Genomic DNA, 27,967 nt, shown 5'->3' with positions numbered 1-27,967 from the left:
TCTGCCCGTCAATTTCCTCAATTCCCTCTAATAAAGTGAGGTGGATCCCATTCCGGACAATGTGTTTGGGCAGGGGGTAGGATGATCATTTTCGCTCTCCTATTAGATGGAATTGAGAAAATTGAAGGACAGGCAAATTGAGGGGATAAAGATCTATCTTTTTTCCATATTGGTATTATTTATACCACATAAAACAATATGGATTTTTTTTCTTTATGATAGGTATTGAGATATTTCAATATTTCATGTAATGTTGATTTGGGAATGGGTGATCGTGACATGATAGGTTGTGGGCTGCAATTTTTGGGGGGCTGCGGAGTATGCGGGCCTTACCGCCATTTCACAGAGAGGTTGTTTCTTAACTTGAACCCATGATCATTAGGGGATTCAGATCTTCTACGGCCTTGTGGGTAGCAGGCATTGTCCTGCCATCGCTTTTGAGATTGACACGTGGACATATGACAATCGAACGATTATTTTTAAAATATTTCAAAACTTGTTTGTGAAACTTGGTTTTTCTCATCAAACTAAGACGGACCAGTCAGGCAGACCGAAACCGACCAAACCAGTTTAGTTTCAAAACAAAATCCTAGATTTTGGGGAAAATCGTTCCTCTCCTCTCGTCTTCTTCCTCCCACGCACTGAAACAGGGATTTTGAATCCTCCTCATTAAAGCAGCACAGCCAACTAATAGGTTGGTCACTGGTTTGAGGAGCGCGCCTTGACCTTGAATCTCATGTTGCACGGTCACGGCCACCTTTTGGTGATTAAGAGTTAACAGAGAGAGCAATCATTCTTGGTTTTGTGCGGTAGAGAATAGTCTTAACCTATCACAACTATGAAAAGAATTGATGAAGAAGAAGAAAAACAGCTAAGAAAATCTAAGATTAACATCAAAACCAAACACCACTGTAAAATTGTTCCTTTAAAATTCTTCCAAAAGAACAATTCAAACTAAAAATACGAAAGCGTCAGGCCAAAACCTCCGTTTGTTGAAGTTATACTTTTTTTTTATATGGTGATCAAGGGGAAGGAAAAAAAAAACTAAAAGAGCTTCTAATCATCTCAATTATATTCCATCTTTGGACTGAGAAGAACAGAAGTTGGGTAAGGGCTCGCACGCAATGATCTGGGCGGCTCAGAGCGCATCTTGCCTCTATGGTCATATAGTAAATGACGCCGAAAAACTCAGGTTGTTGGACATTTTTTGCCCATCAATATGGCCTTCTGCCACAAACCTCCATCTTCTTCTTCCCCTCATCTTCCCATTCTTGATTTCATTCTTATGGGTACAGCCTTGTTGCGGATCTTGCTAAGAAGTCGCCTCGGTGAATCTAATGGCGATTGATGATGATGATGAAATGAATGATCCAACATCTCTTCCTTCTCTATTGAATTCTTTCATAGACCGCTTGGCTAGTTTCACGCAGAGCCTTAGAAGAGCCATTAGAGAGGCCAAAATCCTGTTCTTGGGCTCTAATGGATTTACAGGGACCACACCATGATGCCGTGAAATTGATGACCAGCTTCCCCACCACCAGTAAGTCAATTGCAGGAGAACAAATTTAAAAAAAAAAAAAAAAAAAACTATAGAAAACCAGGATTACAGACCTGTTTCAGTGCGTGAGAGGAAGAAGACGAGAGGAGAGGAACGATTTTCCCCAAAAACTAGGGTTTTTGTTCTGAAATTGAACTGGTTTGGTCGATTTCGGTCTGCCTGATCCACTCGTCTTGATTTGATGAGAAAAACCAAATTTTAAACAATTTTTGAAATATTTTAAAAATGACCGTTTGATCATCATATGTCCACATGTCAATCCCACAAAGGATGGCCGGAGGATGGCTGCTACCCACAAGGCCGTAGAAGATCTGAATCCATCATGGTGATTAGGTGGCAATAAAGCAACCCTACTGTTCTCTTGCGACAAACAAAAACTAAATCATCAAAATGGTTGAAGGGCTTAGGCAGATGGCTTGTCTATCACAGAATTTATGCATTTATATGCTAGGCAGAACCCGATTTCTAATATGCCAACCGAGACCCAAATCTGATCTCAAGATCTTAGCATCTATACTAAATCAATAGGATTGAAACTGGTACCAAACACTCAAGTCAAGACTGATAACATGCCCAACCGACAACGAATCTAGGTGACTAGATAGCTATAGTTCTTGATAAATCACTATCTTCATTAAAAAAATAAAGGAAAATAGAATAAAAGAGGAAATTAAGGAGAAAAAGAAGAAAAGAGCCCAAGATGGGAAGATAGCTGCCCTTAATACACGATACAAAGGTGTCCTCTTGAATTAAAAGAGGAAGTAGAGGGAAGTAGAGGGAAGCAGAGGGAAGCAAGTGTTTGCAATTAAAAAGAACAACACTTCACAAGGCTGATGAGTGATGAGTGATGAGTGATGGCTCCACTTCATGTAGAAAGGTGCAGCCTTGAAGAAGCATCTCACATGCCCTGTCCTTCAGGCTTCCCATGTCTTCCCTTTTGTCTTTCTTCTCTCTAATTATTTTCGGTTAATATCAGTTAAAGGTGAAGAAGAGCCAAACAGGTTTTGAATTCAGGCCTTATGGTAAGAATCCTCTTTCTAAGATTTAATTCGATTTGATTCATTAATGAATGCCATAATTTAGGAGTCTGATGTGTTTACATGTTACCAACAAATGCCAAAAGAGTACTTGAAAGGAATCAAAGTAGAGGAGGAATCCTTTACGGTTTGGAAAAAAAAAAAATGAAATGGGATTTGGGGAGAGATGTTCAAAGCAAAGTACGTTGGTGGTGGCCTCATTGGGTCCCTTGATTTATTAATCAGGTGTTTGGTCACATTATTAGTCAAATTCCCTAGCTAGCATCCGTTGCTGCTTCCTGTGATTGCTTGCCCCTTTATTCCAAAAGAGAACTGGTCCTTGGAAGCCACTTTCAATAAGAAAAAGAGTGACTTTTGTACAAATCACAACAAAAGTGTTGATTTGATTCCAATCTAACGGTCATAGTTGGAACACTCAACAACTTGTGTTCTCAATTATAGAGAATCTTGTGTGGGACTTGGCTCCTGTCCAGCACTCTGCTCGGGCTGCACATACAGTGCTGAACAGAATGAGGCGTGAAAAGACCGCCTCACCCTGTCCGGCACTGCACATGCAGCCTGGGCAAGGTGCTGGACGTACAGGATCTTTTTCTCTTGTTGTGGATATATCTTCAAAATGTAGTTGGAAGTATATATACAACTGCATGTGGAGTGGGGACAACTTAATGAATGAAGGAATGAAAGTGAGAAAATCCTGAAGTTAAATTTAATTTGATTAAATCAAACCGAATTAAATCTAACCAATTCAACAGAAGCAAGAACCAATTTAACTAAAGTTCACCCTAAATTCCAACTTTTTGTTTATTTTTTGTTTTTGTTGTGTTGTCGTGAGTCATGACCATGTTGAACCTGATTGACATATTTTTCTTGATTGTCCTTTTTCCAAACGAATATGGGTACCAGGTATATTGGGGCTTCTTACCTTTTTGAGTTAGACTCAATTACTTCATCTTCTTCTAGTAAGGTTTTGATAAGACTCTCTTTCTTGGGGTTTTTGCTATTATTTATTATTCTTTATGGCAATTGAGGAATCTATGTCTAATGTCTTGATGTCCACCTAATCCTTTTAGGGTGGTGATGAAAAATATTTCTAGCTAGATGGATAGTACGTAGATCTTCACCTCCTATCTGTTCCTTCATGTTGCATTGTATTTTCACCATATATCTTCGTTCAAATCTTTGAGTCTGACTATGAGTACCTTGAATTTACGAAGCCTGGATGTGCCACCATAGTATGTGATGGAAGTTTTCTCGCAAAATCATGAGAAGCTAGGTGGTCATCAGTGATTATATGTGATAAAAATTTTACTGCTTCCTCTATGGACTATGGCTTACAGGAAATGCACAAGAAGCCCCGAGGCAAAAAGGGCTTGCTACAGGGACTGCAAAAAGCTCGATTATTAAATATTGACAGCATTGACATTTGGACTGATTGTGCGGTTTTAGTGGAATGGGTTTCATAGGACTCGTATCATTGGCCATGGTAGGTTTTCTCAGTGTTATTAAAAATCATATCTACTTTGAAAAGTTTTTCTATGTTTTATATTACCAAAAAAACAGATATCATATTGAACATGCTCATCAAATTCTTGTTGCTGCTAGAGGTAGTAAATGTAGGATATACACGTAACTGACTCTCTGAAGTTCTAAGTTCTAACTTCTAGTGCACGTTTTGTTTTTATTATCAAAAAAAAAAAAACAAACAAACAAACAAAAACACCTTCCCTTCCCTACTTGGCAATCTCTCTCTCTCTCTCTCTCTCCATTTGGCACATTTTGCTTAACAGGGAAAAAGATCTGTCCACGGGCCTTTTTCGTTGTAGCATTTTGAGGCATTGGGCGTGGCCCTTCTCTCTCTTCTCCTCTACTAATCACTCATTCAAAAATGTAAATACAAGTCACTTGAAGGAAACTTTTATGCAAATAATCGCTTGGTCGGTTGATTGGTGGTTTATTGATTGGAGTGCGTGGTCTAAGAGGTCAAAAGATCGACTCTTCTGGTTTACATGTTGTGTCAAAAAAAGACACCCCCTCTCCTCCTCCCCCCCCCCCCCCCCTTGATAGTTGTACGTTTATGTTGGCTTGTCTTAACCTTCCTTTCACTGTTAGGGTTATAATAGAAAGACGAACCTTGGAGTAACTTCTCTGTTGAAGCCACTTGTAAGGAATCAAAGAAATGACAACAACAGTCACTGTTAAAAAATAGGTAACTTACTTTTGTATTAACCATGATGAGAACAAAGATCTAATGGTTTCGAAGGAGTTCTCATGGAGCCAGACTATTGAATCATGACATCCAATCAAGTACTCAAGCAATATTTAGATAAGTAAACTACACCAGCCACTTCTGACCATAATTGGAAAATCAGGGTTTTCTTACTAACTCATCTTTCAGAAAAATTTATTGATTCGGTCTTGTCAAACCCAATCAAGGTTAGTAACGGTTTTTATTTTTATTTTTTAATGTAATAAATATGTATAAATTAGTAACAAATCATAAAAATACAGAAAAAAAATATGAGAAGACATGAAAAAAAAACCAAAAAATCAAATATCACATCAATGCATTTTGAATTTATACCATTGAACAAGAGAAGGGAGTCAAAGAGTTGAGAGTTTCTTATTGTTCTAGAATATAAATTTATTATTTTACTCAACTCAGTTTCTAAGTGAACCAGCATTATGATTTTTTAAAAGCGATAAAACTTGCCAAGTTTGTCATGATTCCGGTAAAAATACCGAGTCTTATGTGACTCAAAAGATTGACGATCGAGTCTCGTCATTTTTTATCCAAACGTAATCTAAACAACTCTTAACCAAGTTTTTCAAAATTGACTCAACTCGGGCAATAAGAGCATCACTTCACGAGCACCAGTGATGTGGCCATGGGAGTTATTTCCACTTGTAGATATTAGGGAGTTAACTTCACTTTTTGAGTCCGGTAATATATTGTCCCTAGAAAGTTCACATTGGAAGCACATGAATTAGCACAATGGGGATTACAAAATAAAGAAAGTTGTCTCCAGGTGTTAGAAAACTGTTTGGTCTTCTGTTTATTTTTCTTATGATAATTTGGCTTTATACCAAAATCAAATTCATTTTTAAGCATATCTTTACAAAGACCATGTGTGATCTTATGCTTGATGGCCTTGGCTGCCCTTGCTTTAAGGCTGTGGTCCAAAATGTATCGAAAACCAAAGTTTTTCCGATTGCCCAATGTATCGCTACTTTTGGTAGTACTGATAAATTCAGGATAGGTTGTGTAACATAGTTCATCCCAAGGTGGGGGTAACTTTGGAAAAAACTGATCGCGCCAGTACTCAGACTTGGCCGAATCAACCAACTGATATAGGCTCATATATTTTTTTGAAAAGGCTTCGAATTCGTCAGGTTGTTAAAGAAACTCCTTGTGTACAAGTCCACTCACAGTCCAAGGATCACTCATGGTATGTTGTTGCCATGTCCAGTCAGAATATATCCACTATTACTAGTATAATTGCATAAGTAAAATTATGGAAGTACTTCAAAGGGAAAGGGGGGGGGGGGCGAATGAGGATTCCCATTTTTTTTTTTGTTTCCTTTCCTCTAGGTTTTAATTTGAACAGCACACTCGCCCTTGATGACACAAAGCCTAAACATCAAATTGTTCAACAGCTGGTGATTCAGGCATTTCATTATTTTCCTTCAGACTAACTAATAACAATGGCACTGATAACAATAACCTAGAAACTAGAAACTGAAATAATGTGTCAAAGGGAAACCTTTTTTTTTTTTTTTTGTGGGGGGGAGAGAGAAGTAGAGTGATGGAAACAGATTCAGAGTCATATGAACTGACACTGAAGGAATCTAATTCAATTTGGGAAACACTTCAACCAAGGAAACTCACAGGCCACTAAACAAAATTTTCAATTGCTACCACAGTTTTCAAAAGCAGACCCACTTCACAACTGAGATGGGTCTGATCCTTAGGGATTAACAGCCATTTTCAATAAGAATCAAGAATCAGAGAGGGAAATCAGAAACCCAAGGGGTGGCTATGTCAAGTGTAATTACCAGATTTTCATGATTTAGGCATGAAATCATTATTAAAAAAAAAAGCTTCATCAAAGATTTTAAATTTAAAATAAAAAAAATTACATCCTATGAACTTTTTAATGATCTTAAAATATATAAAGAATCCATCCAATAGTTCCTCATAGAAACAAACAATTAGAAAGCAAAACTAAACAAGAAGGAATGACACTAACACACCCTAGTGGAATTACCCTAACTTCTTCACTAGAATAAGGAATATAAGATGAATCCACTGATGGATTGTAACCGAAACTGATAACAGTATAAAGGTAATCCAAACCCCATTACCTAATGCAAAGATTGCAGGGGTCATTCCTGAAATCTAATGTCATCAAGTGCCTAATTTGCATCTTATCCAGCAAAGCTTTTCTTGTTGGGTTCAAAGACATACTTGATCAGTGACTCCTTGATTGATAGTAACTCAGGGAATTCTTTCTTCAACTTGGAGGCATCCATCTCATTGTTGCTTCGAGGGGCAACTATTACTTTGGCCTGTTCTTCCAGTGTGAAGTTAGCCCAGGTGAAGTTGGGGTCAATAAAATTCTTGTACATCTCCAGAATCTCGTTATGGCTCACAACACCAGGATTTGTGAAGTTCCATATTCCCCTGCAGTCCCGCTTCGCCATCTCAATTGAAATAGGGATAAGCTCATCCAAAATGGTCATGCTGTTTGGAATGTTAACCACTTTGTTATAGCGAGAGATCTTTGTAATGAAGTTGCGTGGGTTGCTAAGATCAGATGATATCGGCATTCGGACTCTGAGGGTGCAAACATTGTCATATTCTTTCAACAACTCTTCAACCTGACTCACACATCACACAAATTATATGAATAAAAATATATACACATACATCATAAAAGGAAAATTGTAATTCAAATAGGCAAGCGAATAGTTACCATGGCCTTGGTTTTTGAGTAGAAAGAACCAGTGAAATTGGGAGTGTCTTCCTCCTTGAACCCAATGCCTGAACCTAATGGGTGTGCATCATCATACTCAAAAATACATCCAGTAGCAAAATTCATCATAAGGAGGCCATGCTCCCTGCACAAATCTGCCAGGTTCAATGTACCAGCAACATTGGTGCGGATGGTCTCAGCTTTGTGAGACTCGCACCAATCAACATTGGGTCTACCAGTCACTCCGGCAGCATTAAAAACATGAGTTGGCTTAACATTCTGAATATCTGCCAAGATCAGTGACCGTTCCTCCAGACGCCCCCTTCCATACTCGAAGGATATGCCCTGTTTCTCACACATCTTCCCAAGTAGACCTCCAATCCACCCAGTCCTACCATAAATCAAGAACTTCAAAGATGATTTTTGAGGAGAGGCATTGCTCTTTGTAACTGGAACCACCATTCGGCTCTGACTAGGATTACTTGATGCATGAGAGGATGCAGAATTTCCATCTTCAGAACCATCAAAATGTCTTTCAATGCCAGGCATCATCAGCATTCTTGGATGAGGAAGCAATGCTCCAGTTACATCGCCCCACCAATCAGGATTATTAATGTACCACTCCATAGTCTTCTTCAGACCCTCTTCCCATACAGTACGTTCAGACCACCCCAAGATCTTCAGCTTCTGATCATCTAAAAAGTATCTCTGGTCATTAAAAGGCCTGTTCTCCACAAACTTGATGACTGAGTCTGGGTCTAAGTTGAAAAGTTTGCATATCTCCTTGGCCACATCAATCACTCGTCTTTCCTTCTTAGTGCCAATATTATAAACGTGGCCAACTTCTCCCCTGTGGAGAATAACTTCAAAAGCCTCGGCAACATCCTCACAATAGAGGTAACTCCGAACATTGGATCCATCCCCGTGAATTGGAAGAGGTTTCCCACTCATCGCCAAGAGGATGAATTTAGGAATTAGCTTTTCAGGAAACTGATTTGGCCCATATACATTGTTTCCTCTGGTTGTTATGACAGGTAGTCCATATGACCTCCCATATGCCATAACGAGCATTTCTGCCCCAGCTTTGGTGGCAGAGTAAGGGTTTGTCGGGAGGAGCTGAGAAGCCTCATGGTTTCCAACAACAGCATCCTCATCTGTCTCCCCATAGACCTCATCTGTACTTACATGGATGAACCTCCTGATCTGGCCTGTTACTTTGCAGGCTTCTAGAAGTACATGAGTGCCATAGATGTTATTCTTGGTGAACTCAAAACTATTGCCAAAGGAGTTGTCAACATGTGTCTGGGCCGCAAAATGCATTATTGTGTCAATGGACTCGGTAATGAGGAGGAAGTTGACGAGGTCAGCACTGCCTATGTCCCCCTTGACAAACTTGAAGTTAGGGGACGATCTAGAGGGGAAAAGATTTTTCAGGTTTGAACAGTAATCAAGCTTATCAAGGACAACAATCTTGTAGTCCGGGTAGTTCCGGATGAGCCGGTTGCAAACATGGGATGCAATGAAGCCCGCAGCACCAGTGATGAGGATGTTTTTGGGTTTGTAAGAAGCCATATCCAAATAGCTCCTGCATAAAAAATATTCAAACCCATTCAGAAGTCAGAACAAGTCCAAGTAAATGAAGCATCTCCATGGAATTTCAGTTAAACAAAAGGATTACAAACAAGTAGTCATCAATTAAATAAACAAGAAAAAAGGCACAGGTTGAAGAGGAACTCAAAGCAAAGCCAATTCGAGTACAAACAAGTTCCAAAATAAAGCCTCTCCAACAATACTGAAATCAACAAAAAAAAAAAAAAAAGGTTCCACAGAAGACAAACAGATGAAATAGATCAGTACTAACTAGTAAACGCCCTAAAAATTCCAGATCAGGGAAGACAAACACAGTCAACTAAAGCACGAAGTCACAACTGTTTCATTTAAGACCATAAAATACATTTAAGGGATAGAAATATAATGACATTCCAAAATAAAATATTTAGGCAACAATTTCTCGAATGTCAGAATCAACACAAGAATTGTAGGTCAAGAGAAACAAAAAATCCAAAGGTAAAAGATCTGAAATATCCAGTCAGAATGGAGAAATCATATACCCAGCAAAATCAAAGGCAAACTAGATTAAAAGGGGGGGGGGGGGAAGAGAAAATGAACAATCAATGTTTCGTATGATTCCATCAGATTTGAAACTGAATCACCAGATTCGACTCAAACGAGGAACAAAATTCAACCAAATATTCCAACCAAGACGCGTAAGTAACCCTAAGATTAAAATTCAGAAACTACAACAACAAGATACAAGTACAAATGTACAACAGATCTAGTTCCAGGGCCTATAGGCCTGTAAAAGGAAGTTAAAACGAAGACAGAAGGAGTAACTTCCGATCTCTTGATTCCTGCGAAAGATCTACATCGAATAAAGATACTCTCCGGAAGCGGCTCAAAGCTGAAGGCATTTTATCATACAAAGATTCATACATAGGTTTGAATCAAAACTCAAACATTCAAAATGCAACTAAAATCAAAGAAGAAACCAAATCCAATTTTGGCCAATGTCAACAAGATTAGATCAATCAGAAAAAGCAGAGGCAGAAAGAAATTGACTTACAGAGATTCCTTCGCTCGGTTCAGATCCAGATCGAGAGCGGTCAACCTCGAGAAGACAGAGAAGAAGTTAGAAGATTTGATCTTCGCGAGTTTTAGGACAAAATACAGAACAAAATACAGAACAAGAAGTAGAAGATTTGCGATAAGAGAAGGTCGTTATATCAGACTTTATATATGCCCCGCGATTTCTGTAAAAGTTAGTATATTAGTTTCTCATTTAGTCATTAAAACGAGAGACAGAAAGAGAAGAGGTAGTTAACAAAGGACTACCGAACGGGACAATCGCAAGGGAAAGCGGTATTTCATGAGGTAACACGTGCGGTAGATTTGAGCGTGTGAAAATTCACGGTGATTAGTGGATTAGTAAATTCTGGTTTATTGTGATCCGAGCTTGAAAGACGAAAATGCATTTCCTTTTTTGTGGATTTTGGGGAACGAGAGAAGGGCATTTTTGTCATAAAAAGAAATAAGGTGCCGTCCAACAAGTTTTCCGCGGACCACGTATCGATCATAACTTATAACGTCGGCAGAGTCAAATTAGGCGCACCGAGACTCTCTAATAAGTCAAGGTAAGCTTGAAGCAGACGCGGTGTCGCCGTGCCTAATGTAGCCGCCTACCTTCAGTCGTCAGAGTGGAATCTCACTGTCATCAGCACATTATCGTATCAGATCTAACACCTTGAAACCAATATAACGGTGAGAAATTGACGTATAATGTGCAGATACCTCACTGAATCACGACACAATACAAACTAAAGTTTTCTATTTTTTATTATTCTCATCCAATCACGGAATCACAACCCTTCTTACGTTTTACGTTATGGGCGGATGAACCGTACGGTACGAGTCTACCAAGTTCCAGCCATGCGTGAGCATGACTAGAACAACGATGACAGCTAAATGAAGTGGGTCCCGAGAAGGATGAAAGGATGAATGGATGAGATGATAACCGTTCGATGTATAATGCTGCCATTCCATTTTGGCTATGATCACTGGATCAGAAGGACAGGCAATAATTAATAAGACTCTTGACTTGGATTTAAGTATATAACACAGGTTACCTAACAGAGGCCCCACACAATTTACTTAGGCAGGAGATGGGAAATGGGAACCATAGGATTGGAATCTGGTGTTCTTTGGATTCGTTATCATGACAGACTGTACATTGCTGCTTCAATTATTGATGTAACGAGGGGCGAACAACCGCAATGATATAACTCCCTAGGTTCTTAAGAACTTTTCCCCTCTCAAGATAGGTCGTCATTTCTGTCCTCTATGAGAGTAACCGGCCAACTGTACCAGATAAGGAATCTAAGAGGATAATGATTCGACCCGGGGAAGAGTCAAGGGGCCTAAGGTCACACTGTTATGATTATAGGTAGATGGGTTATTATGTTGGGTTAATCTGTTAGGGATGGATGAGTAATTTGAATTGCGTTAATCTATTAAGGGTAGATGGATAATTTGCTAGAAATAGATTATATAATGTAAAACAATAGTTGTAAAGAGGAATGAAAAAAAATATCAATTCTCTCTCCAATCTATCTTCTTCCTCCCCTGTTTCTAGGAGGTCACTCCCCTCGAAGCCAGCACTCTCTTCTCCTCAAACCCCATTTCTCCTTAATTTCCATTTACTTGCAACAAAGGTCGTTACATTGGTGCTTTCACTGAGAGAAATCGACAATCAACCATGGCCAACGAACTCCGCCTTATCCCGTCGTTCACCCTTGTTCAGGAATTGAAGGACATTCGTGCCTTTTGCTTGATTGCAACAGGAACTGCTTCAAAATGCAAAATCACATAGAAGATCTGCGGCTTAGTTCTACGGCGATCAATGAACAGTCAAAGGAACTTCAACGTCTGGTACGTGAATCAATCGATGAAGAAAATTCCAACACCATGGCAGATCCTGAATTTGTGGAGCAAGAAGACGATTCCAGTGCTGCGAATCCAATTGCATTAGAGATCGCTGCTTCGGAGATTGTTGTATCAGCGCTCATTCCTGCCTTCGTCGATCAACATCCAATTGAACCAGAGGCCGCTTTAGAGATTGTTGCATCAGCGATCGTTCCAATGGCATCAGCGCTTGTTGCAGGATTCAAACTAAATGGATTGTTGTCAGAGTTGTTACCGGAATCAGAGTTGCAGGCATCGTTGCAGCAGAAGGTGGTTGGCTACGTCACACTATGCTCTCTGTTCATTCCTTCTCCGCTTCTTGGAGCACCCTTGGATGCGAACGGTGCAGACTTCTTGGGTTTTCCGTTCACTCCACCATGGCCACCATCGGCCGCTCTAGGAGTCTCTTGCAGTACCACACAACAGATCTTACGTTCATCCACCATTCCACGTCTTGCGATTCTAGGTGACTCGGGAAATTTTAGAATGGTTTATAGCAAATCGTCCGATGGGGTTGTGTATGTGTACATGAACGATGGTGATCATAGAGGATTAACAGGTGGGAATCGATCGTTCACCCAATCGAAATCATCTCTCCAGCTTTTGATCCCTGAGACGAAGGAGAATTTGCGTTTGTATCGATGGTGTTTGATGGCATCACAATCCTTCAGGCTGCCCCTGGACTTCTCGGCAGATGTGGCAATTTGCACAATCCCTTTGATCCAGGCTGGTATTCCTACCCGTTTGTGCTTACCGACAGAGATCAAGGCGCAAAAGGGAGAGAAAAGATCTGGATCCCTAGGCCACCACCTCTGCGCATATACTTCCAGTTGCCAGAGGTGCTGCGAGCAGTTCCTCAAGTGTCGGTCGACCACCGAGACATTTCAAAGGGAGATTCCTCTATCCTTGCCAATTTCTGTCACACACTGGCCATGGCGATCATAGTCAAGCAAGACCTACAACTATTCAATGGTTTTTCTGAGAGAAAAATGACGTCGAGTCTAGCTGCATTACCGTTGGCCAAAGGCGTTGCGGTGCTCTGTTATGAAGGTTTGGGTTTGATACAATCTCGGGAAAGAAAGTGGATACCCCACACTCTGGTCGAGTGCAAGGACTTGGGGACAGCTCACCCTCTACCATTAACTTCACATCCGTTACATATCATCCCATAACCCTCTTCCTTCCTCCACCCATTATCTTCCACATTACACCTTCACTATATTCACCATTATTTCCCCCCACAATCTTCCCATGTGTTCCGCAATGTTTCAATTACAGCCAATCCCACCTTAACGGATAATAATACGCCCATTTATTATTAGCACTCAGCCCTTTTCCACCTTGAGATACACACACTCCAAGACACACCACCTGCTTGTGTCAACTATTCGAGCACACTTCTCAATTTTTATGCGAGCATGTTTGTCACCCCACATGGCTTACACCCGTCAGTTCTGTAGTTAAGGTCATTTACCCTGGCTTAAAAGAAAACCCTCACCACAAACTCTTGAAAACAATGGCGAACCAGGAATACAAGATTAGAGCTTGGGCTCTCTCAAGATGGTCACATTGGAGCTTTAAGTCCTCAAGCCTTGAATTAGTTTTATTAGCAAATGGCGTAGGGCTGAATTGGGTCTGGACCCATGCATGGCGTTTTTTTTCATAGATTGGTTGAAGATGGCGCGACTTCTCGGTGTCGATCTGTCTTATTTTGGGTGGCTCTTCTCGTTTATGATTTGTTTGGTGTTCGGGAAGCATGTTGGCGGTGCGATGTATGCAGCTGAACCTTGAGGACAAGGTTCTCTGAAGGGGTTGGCAATGTTATGATCATGGGTAGATGGGTTATTATGTTGGGTTAGTCTGTTAGGGGTAGATGGGTAATTTGCTAGAAATAGGTTATATGATGTAAAGCAATAATTGTAAAGAGGAATGAAAAAAAATATCAATTCTCTCTCTAATCTATCTTCTTCTTCCCTTGTTTCTAGGAGGTCACTTCCCTCGAAGCCAACACTCTCTTCTCCTCAAACCCCATTTCTCCTTAATTTCGATCTGTTTACTTGCAACAAAGGTCGTTACACACACTTCTTGGAAAGCAAAAAAATTGATGCATATTAACGAAGCATCGATGAACATGATAAGAGTTGATCCATTGATCAACCCGTCAAGCAAATACTCCACTAAGCATTGCCAACCACTAGGCCAAAGCTCAGGTGTGATGGATGACTAACCAACAACTGATCTAATCGTCATCATTATATTTACTTTAGTGAACTTTAACATCGAGGGTTATACATCATCTACGTAAATAAGTGATAGTGTTGGATTAGTCATATATCAAATTTGATAATATAAATATAAATAAAATGTTTTGCCAAAAATAGTTTTTTTAACAATTTCAAAATTTTATGTTGACTAAATTAGATCCTCAGATTAGATAACTTCAAAAAATAAACTCATGAGTCATATCTGGAATGATGACATGGACAATAAAACTATAAATTTTAAAAACCAACAAAATAATCACATGCTAGATAATAATAATTAGATGCCTTTCCAACCATTGCACAATTAGAGCCTCACCCAAAAAATTTTATTAAACACAAAAATGGTATAAGTGTCTAAGATAAATTATAATCAAATGGCTCTTTAATCCTAATCACTAATATTGGAATTTATCAACTTTTGAAGCTTGATCTGATAACACTAGGTTTTGAGATTGAGATATCTGATAGTCACCACTCACTATTCACCAATAGATCCATTCAATACACATCTTGTGTCACATATGCCCGAGCAATGGTGATCAAAGCAAGATGGGGACAGTATTTATGGTTTTAGTGCACGGTATTGGATTGGGTATCGGTCAACTTTAAAACTTATACGATCTTAATAATTTGATATAGTATAGACACAGATCGACCACATCAAACAAGTTTACCCTTAGTTTTCTTTAAAAATAGCATCAGATGCGAATACGGATATAGCACTTTCCGAGCCGAATCCGATTGTTTACACCCCTAGTTTCAAATAACTCACATTAGACACTTATCAAGATGTTTTTCCCCACACAATTTTAATTGTAGAATCGAAAAAAATACTTTATTTATTTAGTAATAGAGACAAAAATATATATTTTTTATGTGTACATTTTATAATTTTGAGGTAATGAGTTCATTTAATGGTGTTTGTCAATTCTGTACCACATTTGAAGGAAGAGTTTCAACATACTCGCTCTTGAAATTCACTCCATCACACCCTTAAAAATATTATCACGTAGCAACTTAATTAGGGTTAAATTTAGTGGATAAGTTGTTTTACATCATTATTTATATCATCATTCCATATGATTGAAAAGCCCTTTTACAAATACTTATACATGGGTTTTTGATTGAGAGACTCTCTCAAATTTGACATGTGATTTATCCAGCTTTTTCCCTATCTATCCTACTGTCAAAATGAGGAAGGGGATCCTTTGCAGTGCGACTCAATGCGTCTAAATTAACAATTTAATTGTTTGTATGTCAAAATCTGTCTTAATTATCCTTGTTTACAATTGTGTTTCCATCTACATTTTCTCTCTCTTTATTTTTCCCCTCATGTTACAAAGGGGAATCAAGAGGCAGACAAGGGAGATATTACATGTGGAACTGAGGCTTGAAACCAAGACCTTAGGGGGCCTAAGCGCCTACCGCTTTAGCCCACTTCAGCAGCATTAGGCAGCTATCCACTACATTTTCCCTTTTCTTTTTATTAACCCTTTTCAAGATAAGAAATTTTCATTTTCAATCCTAAGCTCACCCTCCATCATAATTCCCTTTAACATCTTTTAGTAGTTGTGACTTGTGATACATCATTTCGTCACCTCAAAAGGTGCCTTGATGATGATAAATATTTCTCAAAGACTGAGGGATATTATATTTATGGAACTGGGGATTTTCGCACATTATTTGACATGTCTAATAATCGTTCATACAAAATGACCAAAATAATTTTATAGGGGAAATTATGGTGAAACATGGATATTTCAACTGAAGGTTTATGCTTGAATAATATCTGATTTTTCTTTCATTCTAAAATTTGTTATAGTCTCACATTTGTCATTTAAGCATGAGAAGATTCCATTTTTGGTGAGTGGGAAGCTTCCAATTGATCAAATGTGAGATCCGAACATATAGAGAGGGTATTTTAAAAATCTGGTTACTGTAAGTGATAAGGATAGGAATTCATCTCCAACGGCTGCAGTTGATAAGGATAGACCTTCAGCTCCAACAGTTTATCTAGTGGAACCCAATATTCTATCTACATGTGATAAAGGCTCATGGGATAACAATGCCACCTCAGCCATTGTATCTACTCCAACACCAGTGTACAAAGCCACTGCAGCAATTGAGTTAAACTCAAACTCCTCCAAGCTCAAGGAAAGTGACCAGATTCACTCAAGCACATCAGGCTGTGAATCCTATTGTAATTATCCATCCAATTGGAAGAATCCATGTAACTTCAAAACACCTATCTCTAAACATCTATATAAAGAGATACTAGGTGAAGGTTAAAATAGTGTGGCAAATATAAGTAGTGTGGACGTAGGTTTCCACTGAAACCGAACCACGTTAAAAACGTTCTCTGTGTCTTCTTCTTCTTTCTCTTCTTGCTCTCTCTTCCTCAAACTCAAACATGGTATCAGATGACCAAGTATCCTTGGGCTCGGCCAGCAACCTTCCCACCCTTGGCTCTACTTCGTCATCTTCGTCGACGTTTCCATCGCTGCATCAATCGATCACCATCAAGTTAACAGATTCAAATTATTTGTTATTGCGCTCACAGTTCATCCCACTTCTACGTGGCTATGATCTGTACGACCTGGTTCTTGGTTTGACACCTTGCCCACCTGAGTTCCTTACTCCGGCAGCTGATGCTTCTCCAACAGATCCACCGCTGGCTAATTCAGCTTACTGCACTTGGCAACGTCAAGACCAGCTTGTCATGAGCTAGTTAATATCGTCTCTCACTGAATTGGTTCACACCCAGATCATAGGGTGCGCCATATCACATGACATCTGGAGTACGCTGGAGAGTTCCTATAATAGTGTATCCAGCGCTCGAATCATGCAACTTCGGTTTCAACTTCAAACCACCAAACGTGGTTCCTCATCGATCCAGGATTATTTGTTGAAGATCAAAGGAATCACGGATCAGCTCACTGCCGTTGGCAAACCAATCGGCCATGAAGATCTCTGTCTTTACACTCTCGGTGGTTTGGGGCCAGAATATAAAGACTTCGCTACCTCTATCACCACTCGGACAGATAAGCTTTCCTAGGCCAACTTATGTGGTATGTTACTTACTCAGGAACTCAGAATACTTGATGATCATGCCACTGAAATTTCTATGACTACAAACACTGTTACAACCACCGATAATAAGGGTGGGAGGTCAAACCGCGGCAACTACGCTCCTCGTGGTGGTCGGTTCTCTTATCGGGGCAGCCGCAATGGTTGCGGCAATTATAGAGGTGGCAATCAACGCCAGCAATACCAGGGAGTGGCTATTCAACCTCACTCTCAAAATCAAATTGTGTGCCAGGTTTGCAATCATATTGGGCACAAAGCCCTTGACTGTCGCCAACGCTTCAATCATGCGTTCCAATCAAGTCCGGGCCATTCCCAACCAACTGCCAACACTGTTGATTATAACCGAACTCCTGCTGCTGATAATACATGGTTCCCTGACTCTGGTGCAACAACCCATATCACTGCAGACATGGATAACCTGAGCTTATCCACCGATTACACTGGCACTGATCAAGTTCAAGTCGGTAATGGTACAGGTTTGAAAATACTCCACACTGGCTCTTCTAAAATTTTCTCACCATCCAAAAGTTTGATGCTTCCAAGTATTTTACATGTGCCTGACATTACGCGCAATTTATTATCTATTTCTCAGTTTACCAAAGATAATAATGTTTTGTTTGAATTTCATCCTGACCGTTTCTTTGTTAAGGATCGATGCACGGGGACCTGCCTACTCCAGGGCATCAGTAAGGATGGGTTGTACCAGTTCACTCTCCATAAAGCTGCTACACCTGCAAATAAAAATACATCCCAAGCTTTAATTGGTGAACGCACAAGTCTACAACAGTGGCATCACAGGCTAGGGCATCCTGCCCTACGTTTTGTTCGGCAAATGGCTAGTAGTTTTAATTTACCTCTCAGTAGTAAGGAGTTTAATGTTTGTAATGCCTGTCAGGAAGGCAAAATTCACAAATTACCTTTTCAGTCTTCCATTCATCGGTCCACTGGGCCATTAGACCTTATTTATTCTAATGTGTGGGGTCCTTCCCCAATAACTTCTTCTTGTGGGCACCATTATTATGTGCACTTCATTGATGACTTTAGCAAGTTTATATGGTTATTTCCTCTAACACAGAAATCTAAAGTTTTGCCTGTGTTTATCAAGTACAAGCTACTTGTTGAAAATCTATTTGACAGGAAAATAAAGCGGTTGCAAAGTGATTGGGGTGGTGAATACCGCTCCGTCTCTAAATTCTTGGAAGCAAATGGAATTGAGCATCGGGTATCTTGCCCTCACACTCATGAGCAAAATGGTTCTGCCGAACAGAGACACCGTCACATTGTTGAAACAGGATTGGCACTAATGTCACATGCTGGTGTTCCAAAAATTTATTGGCATGAGGCCTTTACTACAGCCGTGTTTTTAATCAATCGACTTCCCACAGTCGTCCTTGATAATGTGTGTCCTCTATTTAAATTATTTGGCACTCAACCAGACTATGTGACCTTACGAGTGTTTGGTACAACATGCTACCCATTGCTTAGGCTGTTCAACAAACACAAGTTGGATTACCGTTCTAAGCTCCATGCCTTTCTTGGCTACATCTCTAGGCACACGGGATATATCTGCCTCAATATGCGCACACAAGCCATGATCGTATCCAGGCATGTTGTATTTGATGAGATTCGGTTCCCATTTAAAGAAGTAAAAGCCCACCATCCGCCTCCCACACACCCACCTTCCATTCTTGGCCCACCACCTCTCCTACCTTTATTTCACTTGCCATCTCATGGTTCCACTACACCATTACAACCAAATCAGCATGTTACTAACCCACCTTCAATTTCCACACTGCCCATCGTAACCCCATCTCCCTCTATTCCATCATCTCCACCTACCACCCAACAATCATCACCACCCTCTCCAATTCCCTCATCATCACCCCCACCACCTTCCCCTTCCCTTCCATCTAATCATCACCCAATGGTTACACGAACTAGAGATGGCACCCGAAAACCAAAAATTCTGGTCACCACCAAGCACCCATTACCACTATCACTCTTAACCAACATGCAAGCCATGGAACCAACATGCTATACTACTACCTCTAAAGACCCACACTGGCGTCAAGCAATGGATACCGAATTCAATGCCCTTGTTAGAAATGGCACATGGACCCTAGTTCCCCATCAACCCATGATGAATGTAGTTGGGTGCAAATTGGTGTATAGAATCAAACGATTGGCTGATGGTTCAATCGAGCGATATAAAGCTCGCTTGGTTGCAAAGGGCTTTCACCAACAGGAGGGTCTGGACTACACAGAAACCTTTAGTCCTGTTGTTAAACCAACCGCCATACGACTTGTCTTGTCATTAGCTGTTTCAAAGGGGTGGCAAATTCAACAGCTTGATGTACAGAATGCCTTCTTACATGGTATTTTACAGGAGGAAGTCTACATGACTCAACCCCCTGGCTATAATGATTTGCAACATCCTAATCATGTCTGTCGACTCCACAAGTCCCTGTATGGACTCAAGCAAGCCCCACGGGCTTGGTTTGATTGCCTCAGTGCATTTCTTCTTGAGTTTGGTTTTGAGGGTTCTAAAACTGACACCTCCTTGTTTATATACAGCACACCTGGCAGCACTATTTACTTGTTGGTCTATGTGGATGATATTGTGCTCACAGGTAACAACAGCACATTTATCACCGAATTTCTTACTCGGCTTGCAACAACATTTGCCATTAAAGACCTTGGTACCCTTCACTATTTTTTGGGTATTAGCGTCACTCGGACATCTGCTGGGCTACACCTCTCACAACGCCAGTATATATTGGATCTTCTTGATCGTACCAACATGACTGGTTGCAAACCCATATCTACACCACTGGCATCATCTCAGTCATTATCAAAGGTGGGAGGGACACCCATGGACGATCCCACCCTCTATCGAAGTGTGGTTGGAGGGCTACAGTATGCCACCTTGACTCGACCGGACATTGCCTTTGCTGTTAATAAAGTGTGTTAGTTTATACACAAGCCCTCGACTGACCACTGGTCAGTTGTCAAAAGAATTTTACGATACTTGAAATTCACTATTGATCATGGTCTCTACTTTCAGAAGCAAGACACTGTGCAATTATATGCTTACTCTGATGTTGACTGGGTCGGTTGTCCTGATGACAGGAAGTCTACCGGTGGCTATGCAATTTATCACGACACTAACTTAATTTCTTGGAGTTCCCGCAAGCAGGCAATAGTAGCTCGGTCAAGCACCGACTCCGAATGCCGAGCAGTGGCAAATGCGGCAGCAAAACTTACCTGGTTACAATCCTTAATGCGTAAACTTGGTATTTTCATGGACCATGCACCAGTTTTATGGTGTAACAATGTTGGGGCAACGTATCTCACTGCTAATCCCGTGTTTCACGCACGCACAAAGCATGTGGAAATTGACTTTCACTTTGTCAGGGATAAAGTTGCGAAGGGTGATCTGGATGTTCGCTTTATCTTAACTAAGGATCAGATTGCCGATATATTCACCAAGGCTCTATCTCGTCAACTGTTCAGCTATCTTAACTCCAAGCTCAAGGTTCAACCTCCCTTGATCTTGCAGGGGTGTGTAAGTGATAAGGATAGGAATTCATCTCCAATGGCTACAGTTGATAAGGATAGACCTTCAGCTCCAACGATTTATCTAGTGGAACCCAATATTCTATCTTCATGGGATAACAATGCCACCTCAGCCATTGTATCTACTCCAACACCAGCGTACAAAGTCACTGCAGCAATTGAGTTAAACTCAAACTCCTCCAAGCTCAAGGAAAGTGACCAGATTCACTCAAGCACATCAGGCTGTGAATCCTATTATAATTATTCATCCAATTGGAAGAATCCCTGTAACTTTAAAACACCTATCTCTAAACATCTATATAAAGAGATACTAGGTAAAGGTTAAAACAGTGTGGAAAATATAAGTAGTGTGGACGTAGGTTTCCAGTGAAATCGAACCATGTTAAAAACGTTCTCTGTGTCTTCTTCTTCTTTCTCTTCTTGCTCTCTCTTCCTCAAACTCAAACAGTTACAATTTCTTTTACACTTCCCCAACGGTAAACAACATGCGGGGAGGCCGAGGGTCTCTTCGCCCGCCGGACTTTGGCCCCCTGGTTACTCGATTGGAGGGGAGGTTATCTGCTTGGAAGGCTCGGTCCCTGTCATATGCGGGGAGATTGGTACTTATTAAGGCTGTCCTCATGGGTACTATTTCCTATTGGTTAAATTTCTTCCACATCCCTCGATGTGTACTCAATGATTTGGAGAGAACCATGGCTAGGTTCCTCTGGTGGGGGAATGCACAGAAGGGTGTGTATAAGGTTGTGTGGGATTCGGTTTGCAAGCCAAGAGATGAGGGGGGACTGGGGTTAAGGAGATTGGCCGAGGGGAACTTAGCGGCTTTAATGAGACATGTCTGGTCTATTGCGACAAATGCCCCAACCTGCTGGGTTGGTTTTATACGCCATCGCTGGTTGCGACGTCACTCTGTTTGGTCACTGGGCATCCCTTCATAGTGCTCAATGACCCTCAAACACATCCTAGTTCTAAGGGGGGGCAACGATTGGAATGTCAAGATATCTGCTTCGAACCGGCGAGCATACTCTTCTGTGGTTTGATCCTAGGCTTCCTCATGGCCCATTGGCAAAGCCTGGTATGCTGATTTCTGAAGCTCTTGGAAGGCGACCCTTTGAAAAAGTGGCAGCGATTCGGTCTGCGGAGGGCCTGTGGATGGCACCTGTCAGTGACGACATATTGAAGGATCGTTGGGGGGAGATAGTGGGTACAAGAATCTATAATAAAATTCCCTGCGATACATTGATATGGACTGCAGAGCCCAGTGGGAGATTTAGTTGGAGATCGGCGTGGGAGTCTCTTCGTGTAAGGAGTTAGAAGGTGATATGGCACAACCTGGTCTGGTTCCCCACAGCTCAACCTTAGTTTGCATTCATCACTTGGCTGGCATGTAAGGACCGGCTATCCACCAAGTCTCGCCTTGCTGCTTGGGGAGTATAAGTGGATACATCATGTGTGCTTTGTGGGGCTTCAATCGAGACATTGGATCATGTCTTTTTCCAATGTTCTTTCTCCTCAGCTGTTTGGTGCAGCCTTCTTCGCATGCATGGGTATAAGCGGGGTCCCCTTGCAACGTGGCACTGTGAGGTGGTGTGGCTCATAAAGCACTTTCATGGAACTACTCTGATGAACAGACTTAAGTGCTTCAGCTTCATCACCGTGATCTATAGGATCTGGGAAGAAAGGAACAACCGTTTGTTTAACAACAGAAGGTGTGATGTAGAGGGGGGTACTTCGTAGAGTAGTGGCAGACACGAGAGCTCGCTATTCCCACATCCCTGGTGTGGTTGTTGACTCTCCGGCAATGAGATCCTTCTTTAGTACGTGGGAGTTGCAGGTGCAGTTCAAGCACACCTCAGCGACCTTTCATCGCTGCCCCCCCCCCCCCCACCCTCAGGCTGGCTGGCTGGCTATTAATTGTGACGGGTCGGTGCGAGATCATCGATGTGGCTTTGGTGCGATTTGCAGGGATGCTACTGGGAAGGTTGTATTTGCGTTGGCTGGGGGTGCTGCTGAAGACAGTGTTTTACGTGCCAAGTTGTTAGCCATTCGTTACGGCCTCGAAAAAGCAATTGGGATTATTGGAGGGGGCTTTGAGGTGCCTTGGTACTGCAGGGTGCTTCTAGAAGAGATATACCAACTGCGTGATGATTTCCTGTGTTGTTCCTTTGTGCACCAGTATAGGGAGATAAATCGTTGTGCTGAGCATCTGGCCAGCTTGATCAATGTGAACCAGGTCCTCCACCTGGATGTTAACAATCTCTCCACGACCCTCGCAAAACTAATAAGCGATGATGCTTGTGGGAGGGCGTTTGTAAGACTATAATCCCCCTCTTTATTCCTTCAATAATATTATCACAACTCTTTCTACCCAAAAACAAAAAATTCTTTTACACTTTTAGAGGTGTCAATATGGTCTGAGGCATTGGCTGGTAGAATAAACAACACGGATTTAGTTCAACCAGTCTCGTATCAATCCGACTCCTAAATATATTTCTCATTAAAAAAATTGGGAGAAAGAACATCGATCACATTTCCAAGGTTTCAGAGGGGTACGGTGATCATTTTACACCCCTATGTCAAGGCGTAAGGGCAGCGTGTGCTGCACAATCAGGTGCCGTTCTCTTTCCCAAAAAATTTATATTTGTATCGTATCGATTAGGTATTGCCCGATACCAATTCTTAGAACCATGTTGAACGTTGAGTCACCAGGGCTGATGGTTCAATCAGACGATCAGTAATCCAAGACCAAATACATTTGGTAGCGACATAGCGTGCGAACTTTTATTTGGAGCATTGATTGCCACCTTTCTATAGAACTTTTCTTTTCTTTTTTTTTTTGTAAGAGAAAGTGTCATGCTCATGCATGGGTACCAAAAAATGACTTTTTTTTTTTGGGTAGAAGTATAGTATATCCATTTAATCTCATCAATGTCTGCTACATCACTGTTTCCTCTGGACGCCATCCGAACGTCCTTGAGCATGGTTGAAGAAAAACCGTTCCCTATTTTTTATATGGGAAATAGAAAAAATGGGAGAAAGAATGCTACTTAATCACGTGCTTTATGCTACCTCTCTTCCTAGACAAAGGGCACATGAAATAAAATAATTATCACCTCCAATTCGCAGGCACTTCCAATTCCTCCAATTCCTCTATTAGAGGGGAATAGACCCCATCTTGGGCAGTGTTTTCGGGCAAACGATAGGGTGTTCATTTTCATCCCCATATGAGGAATTGAAGGGGTGAATTGGAGGGGACAACAATTCCATGAAATGACCACCACACCCCCATGGAAAGACGAAAAATCATGGGGGTGCAACGATCATTTTGCAAGTGAATTTTTATTCAATCCTTCCAAAGTAGCAGAATAAGATGATCCCTTGAGATTCGCAATGGATATTTTCATGCTTATCTAATGGTGGAGATCTTAGGAGAACCAACTCATGGTTTTAAGAATCTTAGGAGAACCAACAACTACTTAGCTCAGTTGGTGAGCCGTGGTGCGCTTCATGCCCATGCTCACCAAAAGGTCTCAAATTCGAGTCTCTTGGCTGGTATCTTAACCCCTCCCCGGTTTGATCCCCACCCCGCTTCTATCAACCATTTATGTAAAGCTCCCAATTCCAAAAAACAGAATGGACTGTGACCAATCCTGATTCCAACATGACCGATTAATACCCAAAAGCACTAGAAATACGTGGAAATGAGAACCAATTAAAACCCTGGAGTCCTGGACCTACTCTTCGGCCGGTTCCATGGTTTTTAGTTGTCAAAGTTTCCGGATTCTCTTCTGGTTCCTGTAACTGGCGAGACCGAAGTAAGAGAAGAAGCCAGCAATAGAATAAAAAACGTAAACTTTAGAAGTATCTTTCTCACATTTATTTATCTGCAACAATCTATCTTCCGTTCTACCCCAAAAAAAAAAAAAAAACCTACCTTCCGTTTTGCCCGAAGGATTTGGACTATCTCTGTGGATCAGTTTCATGTTCCCTTCCAGGTCAGTTTCTCTAAGCCCAGATCACTGTCCAAGTTCAGAAACTCTTGTTTCAAAATTAGGTGAAGATTAGAATTCCTATTACATGAATTGATCTCTCACCGATTAATGAAATTACAGTGTCATATTGAAACTTGAATTCAAATTGCTGTGTTAGTTTTGAATCTCCTCTTGTGGGTAATCTGGGTATTGTATTGTGTACTGCTCAAATTCAGAACTTAGCGCATTTGACTCCAAACTTATGAAATCAAGATTTTGGTTTCTTTTGCGTGTTGCATCGTTACATATTGGGCAGATTTTAGTTATTGGAAAAAAAAACCCCCATTTACTTTGCTCTTCCCTAGTTTTTTTTTTTTTAATTTCTTTTGAGAACCGAATTGGCTTTTCTCATTACTAGGATCCTTTTAAAAATTTCCCTGACGATTTATAAGCAACGGATAGTTTTTATAAAAATTCAGTCAAAACCAATGATTTTACTTCCTAACTGGGAATTTCTGTTTGAATAAGCAGAAACTAGTCCAGAAAATCGAATGAAGCGTGCAAACAAATTACCAAAGCAAGGGTGCGGACTGCAGAGCTGTCCTGTGGCAGTTCTGGTCATATCCTTTGTTATAATCCTTTCAGCCTCAGGAATATTTTTAAGTGGCAAAAGAGAGCAAAACAGTTCTTCATTTGATCTTTCAAAGCCGAAATGGAATAGATTTCAATCATCTGTTCAATTCCAACCTACTGTAGAGTTCAGGAATGGAAAAGAAGTGATATGGCAGATACCTGATTCACCCAAAGCTGTTCTGTTTCTGGCTCATGGATGCAATGGTAGAGCTATAAATTTTTGGGATAAATGTCCGAGTTGTCCGAATTGCATTGGTCTGCCCGAGGAAAGACTTATTGTTCTTCATGCTCTTGCTCGGAAATTTGCTGTTATAACCATTTCAAGTGCAGGGAAATGCTGGTCACTTGGGAGACGGCAGGAAAGACTAATTGTCGAAGAGATTATCCAATTTTGGGTTGCCAATAACAAACTTGAAAAGCTTCCTCTTGTGGCTCTGGGAGCCTCATCTGGTGGATATTTTGTTTCATTGCTGGCGACTGATATGACTTTTAATAGTATAACAATTATGATCGCACAAGCACTGTTTTATAGAAAGGACATACCGGATGACTACCCTCCTACCCTTTTTGTCCACATGCCTAAAGATCGTGCAAGGTTGCAGATTATCAATGAAAATTTGGTAGCTTTAAGAAAGAAAGGCATTGATGTTGCAGAAATTACTTGTATGGAGTTCCCCTTGTATCCAAATTTCTTGGCTGACAGAATCCCAGGTCTTGACCAGACCATCTCTGTAAAGTTGTTTGAGCTATTCCGCAAAAAGGGATTTATTGATCAGAATGGATATATGAAGAAAGATGGACGTGCAACAAAATGGAAAGAAGCTCTCATGGAGACGGGAACTCTTTTACCAGATAAGCCTGTGTTGGACCACCACATTCAAGAGGAACTGAATCTTGCATTTGCATACCATGAGATGACTAGTTTGCAATCTGAGCAGATCTTTGACTGGTTTGAATCTCACATGAGTTGATGAGGAACTTTGACATGTAAAATTCTCCCTTGCAAAGTCTTGCTAGAGCTTATGTTGATTGCTAACCATGGAATGTGTCATGAACGGTGGTTGTAAAATGAGAACATTGAGAAAGCATATATACTTAGTCATTTACTAAAAGAAAGGGGCACAGGTGTCTTCAATATGGAAGGAAAACAATATTTTTTTTTTTTTTTTATTTTTTTGGAGACAGGAGGGGTATCCGACTTTAGGCAGACTAAATCCCCCCTGGGCTCATAAATGACCCCCGCGCCACGCACGAACCGGGAGCTTCTGGGCCCTAGTGAGCCTCTGGCGGGTGGCCCCAAGAAATTATGCAGCGGCAAAGGTTTGATCACAAGACCTCGCTTCCTGAGGCGGAGTCTCATGTCCCCTCCAAGCCAGCTGCGCTAACCCCTTGGGGTTAAGGAAAACAATATTTGAAATGAGAAAATGGAAATTGATATTCATGTGCAATTCATGGAATTAAAAAATTGTTTCTATTGCCTTGGGAGATGCTTGGTACCATCATTGGAAGTACTTAACCAGGGGGGAATCGAGACCAGGCCAAGGGCAAGGACCTAAAGTCTTGACAAGGGAAGGACTCCAAGAACAGTGGGTTGGTTGAGGTGATGAATCTTTAATCCACTCTCTTCCCCTCGCATCCCACCCTTCACAAGTCGAACCTGCTCTTATTGTCCCCCTCACCGAACCAATTCCTTCGGATACTGTTGCTGGGCATTTCACCCATCGATCCAGGAAAATAGAAATTTGAAGGTATGCCTTCCTTTTTATTTTCTTTCTTTTTTCCCACCTTAGCATTTGATCTAGACTGGCTCGCTATCATTAGTTGTCAAGTATTATGTTCATCAGAAAGGATGTGTTTTCTTTCCCCCTTTTCCTTTCCCCTATTTAACTACTGAGATTACCTCTATTAGATCATGTAAACATTTTTAGAAGTTTTGACTTACAACATTTGAAAAGTTTTTTGCTGGTTATCTCAAGACAATATATTTGTTCCATCATCGTGGTTCAGCTTTTAACTTGCACTTTTAAAGATGAGTAATCAGTCACCAGATATTACCAAATAAACATGAAATTGTAAGGTTACTGTTATGATACTCTATTGCACACTTCTTAAGCTTCAATGAAGAGGAACTCTCTCTCTCTCTCTCTCTCTTGATGCAGATTTATCACCAAACTAGGCTTCTTTTATTAGGGATAAGTCTAGGGTTGGGTTATATACATGTTGGGCCTTTGATCCCATGGGTTTTCAATGTAATAGGCCACTTTTATGGGCCTAAACTATGGGAGGTGATTTTGTAACTTTGGTTGCGCAAAATATGTTCCCTCTTAACCTCTGTCAATCTCTTTCTTATCGG

General features: G+C 40.8%; 2 protein-coding genes across 2 annotated transcripts; one reads left to right on the top strand and one right to left on the bottom strand.

Moving 5' to 3' along the window:
- Positions 1-6,694: 6,694 nt before the first annotated feature.
- LOC122651287 (trifunctional UDP-glucose 4,6-dehydratase/UDP-4-keto-6-deoxy-D-glucose 3,5-epimerase/UDP-4-keto-L-rhamnose-reductase RHM1-like) lies at positions 6,695-10,311 on the bottom strand. Its single transcript, XM_043844623.1, has 3 exons — positions 10,194-10,311; positions 7,569-9,153; positions 6,695-7,473 (listed from the first exon to the last, which is right to left on the bottom strand). The coding sequence occupies exons 2-3, from the start codon at positions 9,138-9,140 to the stop codon at positions 7,021-7,023; spliced, it is 2,025 nt and encodes a 674-aa protein (XP_043700558.1). The 5' UTR covers positions 9,141-9,153; positions 10,194-10,311; the 3' UTR covers positions 6,695-7,020.
- Positions 10,312-25,525: 15,214 nt separating this feature from the next.
- Positions 25,526-26,722, top strand: LOC122649525. Its single transcript, XM_043842710.1, has one exon. It carries the CDS (start codon positions 25,533-25,535, stop codon positions 26,583-26,585), a length of 1,053 nt encoding a protein of 350 aa, XP_043698645.1. The 5' UTR covers positions 25,526-25,532; the 3' UTR covers positions 26,586-26,722.
- The last annotated feature ends 1,245 nt before the right edge of the window (positions 26,723-27,967 follow it).

This window comes from Telopea speciosissima, chromosome 2, assembly GCF_018873765.1.
Source record: "Telopea speciosissima isolate NSW1024214 ecotype Mountain lineage chromosome 2, Tspe_v1, whole genome shotgun sequence".
Classification (NCBI taxonomy): domain Eukaryota; kingdom Viridiplantae; phylum Streptophyta; class Magnoliopsida; order Proteales; family Proteaceae; genus Telopea; species Telopea speciosissima.
The sequence above is the reverse complement of the archived record's forward strand: the minus strand, read 5'-3'. Positions and strand labels throughout refer to the sequence as shown.

Excerpts from the sequence above, each read along its gene's own strand:
- LOC122651287 (XM_043844623.1), bottom strand. The coding sequence starts at position 9,140 with ATGGCTTCTTACAAACCCAAAAACATCCTCATCACTGGTGCTGCGGGC. Across the intron at positions 7,474-7,568 it reads ACTCAAAAACCAAGGCCATG|GTTGAAGAGTTGTTGAAAGA; the intron begins GTAACTATTCGC and ends TGTGTGAGTCAG.
- LOC122649525 (XM_043842710.1), top strand. The coding sequence starts at position 25,533 with ATGAAGCGTGCAAACAAATTACCAAAGCAAGGGTGCGGACTGCAGAGC.